The sequence below is a fragment of the Saccopteryx leptura genome, chromosome 1 (assembly GCF_036850995.1).
Source record: "Saccopteryx leptura isolate mSacLep1 chromosome 1, mSacLep1_pri_phased_curated, whole genome shotgun sequence".
NCBI classification, from domain to species: Eukaryota; Metazoa; Chordata; class Mammalia; order Chiroptera; family Emballonuridae; genus Saccopteryx; species Saccopteryx leptura.
Window position 1 is genome coordinate 246,771,874 of NC_089503.1, and position 10,515 is coordinate 246,782,388.

Genomic DNA, 10,515 nt, shown 5'->3' on the forward strand with positions numbered 1-10,515 from the left:
GTTCTGTTACTTTTTTAAAAAATTATTTTTATTTATTCATTTTTTTAGAGGGGGGGGAGGGAGAGAGAGAGAGAGAAGGGGGGGAGGAGCAGGAAGCTTCAACTCCCATATGTGCCTTGACCAGGCAAGCCCAGGGTTTTGAACCAGCAACCTCAGCATTTCCAGGTCGATGCTTTATCCACCGCGCCACCACAGGTCAGGCAGAGCTCTGTTACTTTTATCCATTTCCAAAGGCTGTGGCCCGCACTGGTCTTGGGTATGGTTCAGAGAAAGAGCTTTAACAACTCTGCCTTGGTGATCTTGGATGCCTAGGGCCATCACCTGTCCTGTGTGGCTTCTCTCATCTGCAGAGTGGGGCCCCAATGGGTTATTCCTGAGGCCCCTTTCAACTCTGCCTCTCTGTGATTAAAGTTCATTTCCTGCCTCCAATCCCTTATGGAATCAAACCGAGTCAGCAGTTAATAGTAACAATAATGATATTAATTATATATTTATATATAACTATATATTATATTAATTAGTATTATTATAAGTGTATTATTATTACTATTGAAAAGGAAAACTCTATTTTCTCTTTACACTCACACTAACCCTTCTGCCACCAGACGTGGGGGCTTTTTCCCATACCAAACAATTCAGTTCTCTGCAGACACCAGATGAATGTCCTATAATTTAATTCAATTCTGACACTAGCCAGAGTTATTGCAGACTCCACAGGTTAAGGGCTCAGCCCCACAACTGTCCCATCAAATGCTGGTACAGTTGATGCCCAGCAAAAGGAGCGGGTGCCCAGGTTACCCACACTTCTGTCCCACTCAGCTACAAATCAGGGTCCCCATACTTCCCCCCATTTCAGATTTGACAATTTGTTACAGCAGTTCACAGGACTCAGGAAAACAGTTAACTTACTAGATTAGCGGGGAGGGGAGGTGTTGGGCAGATAAAATGTATTATGCTCACTTTGTTAAAGATGACACAAGGAGGCTGTCGCCCAGGTGATATTAATGTGTGTTGAGGGCAGGCAAGATTGTTGTAGCCTGGGGCTTGGTTTTGGGATTAAGCCTTTCCCACCCTTTTTGATGTGGGGCGGTACAATCCAATCATGCCTCAGAGAAGTGACTTTGTATTAGAGACTTCCCTATTTTGTATATTGGATTAAAGGTTGTGAAGCTACACTATAAAATGGGGGCAGAACGGGATTTGGGCTCTTGGTTCCTGAGATTATCATTAGAAGAGAGAGCAGAGGAGAGCAGAGAAAGGCCACGTGGAGGAGGCCAGGAGAAGCAGCCAAGATGGTGGAGTGCTGAGTGAGATGTCAGTTTGTACAGAGTTTGTATCTGGGATAAGGAAGGAGATGGGGAACTGAGGAGAATAAGGCTGGTGAGCTAGAAACCTTTGATTCTAGGAAACTCGGATAAGTCAGTGGCTTTGTGAGCACTGAATGTGACTGGGTTTTGGAGCCCAGTGTGTATCTTTACTTGCCCGCCGGGTGCAAGCTAGAATTAAAGACTATGGCCCATCAGTTTTTGGCTCCGCTGTTCCTTTACCGACTGTCCGAATCCAATGCGAACCTGCATAGGCCAGAAGGCTGCTTTGATAGTGGCCTTGGCCTTGCCTCCTGGCTTTACATTTGGCGTGTGGCAGGATTCGATACAGATCGGCAAGGAGCTTTTGAGTAGTGGAGTAGAGGACTGGCTAGTGTTAGGGTTCCCCATAGCTGTCCTTTTGGGGATTGTAGGCTGGCTGACTTTTACAGCCATGCGTGAGAAAACTGAGAGCTCTGTGGAAGAGGCTGCGCGGGACCTGCAAACCGAGCAGCAGAAGGAGCTGGAGCAAATGCAGGAGAAACCGATGCTGACCCTGGAGCTGGAGGAGGAAGCCGACCAGGTTTGCGAGATTCACCTGGAAATGGAGCAGCTACTGGAGGAGGAATCACAGGTTCGTGAGTTGCAGATTGCCCTGGATGCTGTGGAGAGCCAGCAGCGGCAGGAGGCCAGGGCTGAGGCTGAGACTGAAGCTGAGGCCGGGTCCGGAGCTGCAAGGTCTGCGGAGCAGAAGGCGGCAGCGGACGGAGGCTCGAGCCCGGCAGCCAGAGCTGGTGTTTTCAGTTCCTCTTTGGAAGATGAGGAGAATCGGACTGGAGTTATGATCCGCAGTCTCCAGAAGGTGGAAGCCCAGCTGGAAGGATCACCTACTACGGCCCTGGTAGGTCCGAGATTTTGGGACATAGGGCTGGACACGCTCTCCGGAGCAGAGATGGAAATGCTGACTGCCATTGCCACGTGCCCCTCTTTGGGACAGTGTAAGACCTGCCAGGACAGCAGGGATGAGGGGGGTGGCTGATGCCCCATATTCGTGGACTGATTTCCTGGACTACGACCGGAGTGGGCATTGGCTCCTTTGTTGGATGGACTTATGGATTTTGGACAATGTGAAATACCCTGATGGGGGTGGGAGGTGGCTTTGCTAAAGGCCCTTCCCCTACCCCGGGAAACTTTTCCCGTGGCTAGAAAGAAGGCCGAGGACATTTTGCGCTTTGGGATAAGTGCTCAGAGACTGGTGAAATGTACCTTTGTAATCGTTGAAACTGTATGATTTTTGCTGTTGTAATTAATCTGTGTAATGTTCTAATTTCCTTGCACAGGAATGCTGGTGATGGAAATTGTGGATAAAGTGAGCATAGGGGTGGATTGTTGGGCAGATAAAATGTATTATGCTCACTTTGTTAAAGATGACACAAGGAGGCTGTCGCCCAGGTGATATTAATGTGTGTTGAGGGCAGGCAGGATTGTTGTAGCCTGGGGCTTGGTTTTGGGATTAAGCCTTTCCCACCCTTTTTGATGTGGGGCGGTACAATCCAATCATGCCTCAGAGAAGTGACTTTGTATTAGAGACTTCCCTATTTTGTATATTGGATTAAAGGTTGTGAAGCTACACTATAAAATGGGGGCAGAACGGGACTTGGGCTCTTGGTTCCTGAGATTATCATTAGAAGAGAGAGCAGAGGAGAGCAGAGAAAGGCCACGTGGAGGAGGCCAGGAGAAGCAGCCAAGATGGTGGAGTGCTGAGTGAGATGCCAGTTTGTGTAGAGTTTGTATTTGGGATAAGGAAGGAGATGGGGAACAGAGGTGAATAAGGCTGGTGAGCTAGAAACCTTTGATTCTAGGAAACTCGGATAAGTCAGTGGCTTTGTGAGCACTTAATGTGACTGGGTTTTGGAGCCCAGTGTGTATTTTTACTTGCCCGCCAGGTGCAAGCTAGAATTAAAGACTATGGCCCACCAGTTTGTGGCTCCGTTGTTTCTTTACCGACTGTCCGAATCCAATGTGAACCTGCATGGGCCAGAAGGCTGCTCTGATGGTGGCCCTGGCTGTGCCTCCTGGCTTTACAGGAGGATTGTTGCTGTTGTTTTGTTTTGTTTTGTTTTAATTAATTATTTTTATTTTATTTTTTTACAGAGACAGAGAGTCAGAGTGAGGGATAGACAGGGACAGACAGACAGGAATAGAGAGATGAGAAGCATCAATCATTAGTTTTTTCGTTGCGCATTGCGACACCTTAGTTGTTCATTGATTGCTTTCTCATATGTGCCTTGACCGCGGGCCTTCAGCAGACTGAGTAACCCCTTGCTGGAGCCAGCGACCTTGAGTCCAAGCTGGTGAATTTTTGCTCAAACCAGATGAGCCCACGCTCAAGCTGGCAACCTCAGGGTCTCGAACCTGGGTCTTCCGCATCCCAGTCTGACACTCTATCCACTGCACCACCGCCTGGTCAGGAGCTGTTGTTGTTTTTGATTTGTTTATAAGAGATTGAATTTAGGAACAGCCCCATGGAAGCATAGAGCAAGGTTTGAGAAGGGGGTTCAGCATGTCCACACCCTCTCCAGGCACTACCTCCCAGCATGAGGACGTGCTTGCCCACCCAGAAGCTCTCCAAACCTCTTCATTTAGAGATTTTTGTGGCGGCTTCATCACATTGGTGTAATTGATTCAATTGTTGGCCTTTGGTGATTGACTCAATCACCAGCCCCTTTTCCCTGAAAACTCTGTCCTCTAACCCCATGTTGGTTCCCCTGGCTACCAGCCTCCATCCTGGAGTTCTAGGGCCTTTTCAAAAATCACACCACTAGCATAAACTTAGGTGTGGTTGAAAGGGCTTATTCCAATTAGCAAAAGATTCTTCTTTCGTCTTTATCACCCCGGAGCTATTTCAGGAACTGAGGACTAAAGTCCAAATATTATAACAAAAGATACTCCCTCTTATCACTTAGGAAATTACAAGGGTTTTAGCAACTGTATGCTGGGAGCTGGGACTAAGACCAAATATATATTTATTATTATAAATCACAATAATAATGATGATAACAGCATGTGCCCAATTAGTATAATCCTCATGTTACTGAGGGGGACTTGGACTTGGGCAAGTATGTCCATTGGTTCCCAGGGATACAGAGAAGGGACCAGCAAGGTCATGCCCCACCCCATCCCATCCCCAGGCTGCTGAGAGGCACCAGGCCAAACCCAGTGACTCCTCCAGGCCTCACATGGGCACCTGATGAACGACTCCTGGTGTCACGTTGAGATTTTCTGGCAGGCACCAGGTCACCAGAGCATAGCTATCTTGGCACTCAACATTCTGGACCCATCTTGGCACAGCGCCCTTGGAAAGGGAAGTTCCCACAGGGTGAGGAGGGTTGGGGGAGATGGGGAGGGAGGAGCGGGGCTGGCCCTGCTGATGTAAATGATGATGGGGCGGGTGGGGGGTGGAGGATGGTGAGTTCCCTTTCCTCAGTGCCACCAGGAGCAGTCTTAATGTCAGGGTCAGGCCACGGGACACACAGGGCAGATATTTTTAGAAAAGGAAGATGTGTGATGTGTTATCTGCCCCGTGGGCAATCTGGCTAGGAGTGGGGAAGTGGCGGGTAAAGAGAGCTGGAGTAGGGAAGAGGCACCCGGGGTGACATCTACATCTACTGGCACCCCCTCCCGCCCAGCTGGCATATGACTAATTTAGGCAAAAGGCAACATGGAGCTATTTCCATCCAGTGGAAACAGGTGCAGAGGTGGGGGGCGCGTGCCCCCACCCTGCAGGCCACACTGCCAATAGGCTGCACACCCCCTACCTCGTGGCAGCCTCCAGACTGCCCAGGCCTATAAAGGAGCCAGGTTTTCTCAATGAAACCGGGCCGCAGAGTGCACAGCGGCAGCGTTGGACCCAACTGAGCGCCTGGGAGTCCTCAAGCCAGTGTGATCCCTGCCGCCCCTTCACGTGGAGATGAAGTACATTGTGGGCATTGGAGGGTAAGTAGCCTGGGCTCTGGGCAGGCAGCCTCTGGGTGCAAGGAAACAAAGGTGCAGAGGAGCGTGAGGGGAAGGTGCGGAATGAATGGACAGCTGCCGGTGCCTGGGCTCACAGGGCCTGCTGCCTAAGGTCTGAGTGTGGGAAAGGGGTCTATCTATGTCCTTGGAGGTTTGGTGCCCCCAGCGGGCTGGGCGCATGGCCCAATTTTAAATTTCCACATGAAAATTACTTTTCCCCACTATACTCAGTGTAAAACCAAAAATCAGTGGGGAGAGAAGACTTTATAAAGCTCAGACAGACCCTCTTAACAGTCCGGGCAGTCTTTGGAGGGGGAGACCCTACATGGATGCAGATACTTGGGCAGGTGGGGCGGGCCCTCAGCGTGGCATTATGGTGTGACTGTGTAGCAACTGCCAAAGGCCTCTCTTCCTAAGGGATTTGGAGTCTCCATCTCATTACCAATAACTTCGTTTTAAGATGATACTAGGGAACGATTTCGCCTAAGCAGGGTGGGCTTGAGGACAGGAATGTCCACCCAGGGGTTGCTCGGGGCTCCCTTTCCCGACTTGGTTTACGGCTCTGCTATAGCCCATATTTAAATTTCTAATATATTTGAAGGAAGGCCCATACATTTTTTTTTGAGCCAGGCCCTGCAAATTCTGCAGCCACGTTGAGTGTAAGATATGCCTTTTAATAACAACCCAAATTAATGTCAGAGCTGTTCTAAATTGCTCCCCATAACCCCCCTTAATATACAGGGGTCCCCTTTCCTGTTGGCCCTTTTAATCGGCTGCAGCTTCCCCCTGTTCCATACCTGGCTTTCTACCTCTGATTCCTAAAACAGGGACAACAAGGTCAAAGGGACACTCATTTCCCAGTTACCCTGCTATGTCCTTTGTTAGCTCCAGGAGTCCAGAGTCTTGTTCCCTCTGCCACAGGGTGACCCCCTGTCCTGGTTTTCTTGGTACCAAAGTGTCCCCAGGATTTGGGACTTTTAGTACTAAAAGCAGAGACATCCTCAGTAACCAGGATAAATTTTCACCCTACTTTGACAATTGCTTTTTTTTCTTTTTCTTTTTAAAATTTTCTTGATTACAACCAGTTCATAAAGTTGAGTGCCTCTTTTAGTTTTACAGTGAACTGCTGGCCTTCCTTCCTTCCTTCCTTCCTTCCTTCCTTCCTTCCTTCCTTCCTTCCTTCTTCCCTCCCTCCCTCCCTCCCTCCCTTCCTTATTTATTTCTTTTTTAGTGAGGAAGAGATAGAGACAGACAGGAAGGGAAAGGGATAAAAAGCATCAATTCTTCGGGACCTTAGTTGTTCACTGATTGCTTTCTCATAAGTGCCTTGACCAGGGAGCTCCAGCCAAGCCAGTAACCCCTTCTCAAGCCAGTGACCTTGGGCTTCAAGCCAGCAACCTTTGGGCTCAAGCCAGTGACCCCATGCTCAAGCCAGATGAGCCTGTGCTCAAGCCAGTGACCTTGGGGTTTCAAACCTGGGTCTTCTGTGTCCCTAGCCAATGCCCTATCCACTGTGCCACTGCCTGGTCAGGCACTGATGGTTTTTCTATTGCAAATATTTGTTCTCCCCCAGTTTGTATTTGTTTTAACATTTTGACCTTTAAGGGAAAAAAAAAAAAAAGCCCTGCCCGACCTGTGGGGGTGCAGTGCATGAGGCGCTGACCTGGAATGCTGAAGCTGTGGGTTCAGAATCCTGGGCTTGCCCTGTCAAGGCACATACAAGAAGCAACTACTACAACTTGATGCTTCCCGCTCCCCCCACCACTTTCTCTCTCTCTTCTCTCTAAAAATTAATAAATAAAAATCTTAAAAATAAAAAAGCCTTACCAGGGCTGAATCATACTTGGATCTCAGTTTCCTCATCTGCAAAAATGAGGTCCTGACCCCACCTCCTGGGTTGGCAATGATCCTGGAATGAGGCATGGTGCTCAGAATGGCCCTGTGCCAGCCAAGACTGTTAGATATTTGTTTCCATACTCTCTGCCCCTTCTCTCTGATTAAACAGACTTCTCTGACCCTAGACAAATAACAATGTCCTCTTAGCTCTAAGGCTCTACAGTTCTGAGTTTTTATGTTTGAATATGATCCTGGGGGGCCCCTCTGACCGGGCCAGGTGGCCTCATGTGCATGATGTCTCCACAGCATGACCAACGGGGGTAAGACCACACTGACCAACAGCCTGCTCAAGGTGCTGCCCAACTGCTGTGTGATCCACCAGGATGACTTTTTCAAGGTGGCTGCCCTCACCTGGGGGTCGGGGGGAGCCAGGCCAGGTCACCCTGCCCTCTGCTGCCCATTGCCTGTGTGGGCCAGGCACAGACCCCTCCCGGGTCACTCTGGGCCTTCGAGGGATGGACATTCTCATTTAGTGAGCACCTCCTATGCACCTGGCATGTTCTCACTGGACACCTGCTCCCCATTGGACTTATGAGGACACCACAGTTCCCAAAGGGGAAGTGCCATCAGGCCAGTGCCACTGTGGCCCTCCAGGCCCTTTCTCCCTCTGAATGTCCAGTTTTCCATCTGCAAAATGGGCTCTGAGCCGCCCTCCATGCTTTGTGGAAGGTGAGGGGTAATGAAACAATGCTTACAAAGTCCCCTCCCTCCTGGTCCCAAGAGTCATGGGGTGGGTGCGGGGAGTATACCAGTGCCAGCCTGGACCCCACCGGCACCTTGGAGCCTGTAAACATCAACTGCAGAGGGTCAGGACAGGCAGCCCTGTCAGACCCTGGGCCCCTTACTGTGGGCTCTCCAGGAGCCAAGGGGCCCACCCCAGGTGGTGGATTCTCTCACCCCAGGTGGTGGTGAGGTGGGAAGGCAGGCACTGAGCCCAGGGTTTGGGCTCCTCTATTTCAGCCCCAAGATCAAATCGCAGTTGGGGAGGACGGCTTCAAGCAGTGGGATGGTAAGGATGGCTGGCGGCCCCGCGCCCCCTGCCTATACTGTCTCTTCTTTCCCTGACTCTGCCAACACCTGCTCTCCCTGCCCCTAGTACTGGAGTCCCTGGACATGGAGGCCATGCTGAATACTGTGCAGGCCTGGGTGAGCAACCCCCGGAAGTTTGCCCGTTCCCACGGCGTCAGCATCCAACCAAACACCTTGGATACCCACATCCTCATTTTGGAAGGCTTCCTGCTCTACAGCTACAAGTGAGTGGTGGCAGATTCACACCCCAGACAATCTGGGTCTTTCCAAGGGTTGGGAGAACAGCTGAGCTTAGCTCAGAGGTCTGGCGCCAAACCCCTGCTTCTTGGGGAAACTGAGTCCTAATTCTAGAATGTAGTCCTCTAAGGCAAAGCAGGAGGGTGGGATGGATCCCTGGCTCTCTGTGTGACCCTGGCAAGATATAGCAATTCTCTTGGTCCATCCAAGCTGGAGGCTGCTGTGAGGATGTTCTTGGGCATAGCAGGAGACTAACCAAAGCTAGTCCCCTCCTTGAACCCCTACACTAACCAGCCCAGATCCCACCCCCTCCCAAGCCCTCATCACCCAGGAAAGTCCCTGGAGATAAGGCTGCGGGCTATGTACCTTTGCTCCATGTGAAGGAAGCTCATGGTGCTGACCTTGTCCTCCACCCCTGCCAGGCCCCTGGTGGACTTCTACAGCCAACGGTACTTCCTGACTGTCCCCTATGAAGAGTGCAAGCGCAGGAGGAGGTGAGCCTGGAGGAAACCAGTGCTGCCCACTGGACACCGGCCACCCTGAAACCACAGGCTGACAGCCAGATGGCACTTAGCTGGCCCGTGCTCTATTCCGGAAGCTCTATCCAGGGGCCTGGAGGCATCTACCAGGTTCAGGGGGTGAAAATGCCAGACCCCAGCCAATGGTGCCTGACTCATTTGGGTCCCCTTTCTCAGTGGTGTGATCCCTGACCTGGTTCACATTCCCCAGGTTCTTCTGCTCATGGGACACCCTTGGGCAACATGGGCATCACTAATTCTTGCTAATCTCTCTCCCCAGTACTCGCAGCTACAAGGTCCCCGATCCCCCCGGCCTCTTTGACGGCCACGTGTGGCCCATGTACCAGAAGTATAAGCAAGAGATGGAGGCCAATGGCGTGGAAGTAGGTGAGGCCCTGAGTAGGATGAGGCCTGGCTCGGGGGGCACCCCAAGCCCACCCACCCCTATGGAGACCATTTGGGAAACTTAGAAGTCCCTCCTCAAGTCTCACTGCCAGTCCCTTTTGCTTTGGGCCCCAAAGGCTATTCTGTTCCAGCAACCTGATTCTGCAGGTCGGCTTCCTCCTGATCCAGCAGTTGGCCTGTGTCCCTGTGGACTGGCCATGCCACCTGGAGGCAGCCCTGGTGGCCCAGCAGTTTGCCTGTGTCCCTGTGGACTGGCCGCCTGCCACCTGGAGGCAGCCCTGGTGGCCCAGCAGTTTCACTCTTGACCATGGCCTTTCTGATTTCAGTGTACCTGGATGGCATGAAGTCCCGGGAGGAACTTTTCCATCAGGTGTTGGAAGACATTCAGAACTCACTCCTGAACCACCACCCCTAGTGTGGCTGGGGGAGGAGGGGCCCAGCCCCGGACTGGAGGGACCCACATACAATTCCGGCCACAGTATGGCTGGGCTGGCAACATCCCAGCAGGACACTGCACAACCATTCCCTTTGTGGATGTCTGTACATGCAAGAGTGGAGGCCCCACTCACAGTTCAGCATCTCAGGGCCCTGGGATCCTGCCCTGAGATGCCACTGTAACCTCATAGCAGCTTAAATAATTAAGTATTAAACCTGATCCTGATTTTTTTTAACCATTGGGGTTCAACCTATTGTGTTTGAAGCGCTGAAAAGGACCCTCCTATCCCCTCTCCTTGGTTCATTGGAGGCCTCTGGGGGTGGCATTGGGAGCTCTGGGAAGTTAGTCTCCACCTGTTGGACCCATACCTATATGACCCCAGATACTGCTTGGGTGTCCTTGGGGCCTCAGTTTCCCCTGAGGGGAAATTTCCTGTCAGCTTTCAACAGATGGCACAGCATAGCCCAGCACAGGGCTGGGAAGTGAACAAAGCCCAAGGGTACCCAGCTCTTGGCTGAGGCCCATCCCTACCACCCCCCCAGCACCTTCTCTGTGGTTGGAGCTAATACCTATTGTAGAGGGTTATTGGGAAGCTTTCATGACCTAAGAAGCTCATAAAGGGCATACTTTCTGTCCTAGGAACCATGCCCCCCTGAGCCCTCCCTGAAACCTCAGT

The 10,515-nt window shown here is 51.3% G+C and overlaps 1 protein-coding gene across 1 annotated transcript; it reads left to right on the forward strand.

Annotated features, from left to right (window-relative positions):
* The first annotated feature begins 5,161 nt into the window (after positions 1-5,161).
* On the forward strand, positions 5,162-10,077 carry NMRK2 (nicotinamide riboside kinase 2). The gene is made up of 7 exons (XM_066360993.1): positions 5,162-5,300; positions 7,461-7,551; positions 8,175-8,223; positions 8,311-8,467; positions 8,903-8,974; positions 9,279-9,385; positions 9,730-10,077. Exons 1-7 carry the CDS (start codon positions 5,275-5,277, stop codon positions 9,816-9,818), a joined length of 591 nt encoding a protein of 196 aa, XP_066217090.1. The 5' UTR covers positions 5,162-5,274; the 3' UTR covers positions 9,819-10,077.
* The last annotated feature ends 438 nt before the right edge of the window (positions 10,078-10,515 follow it).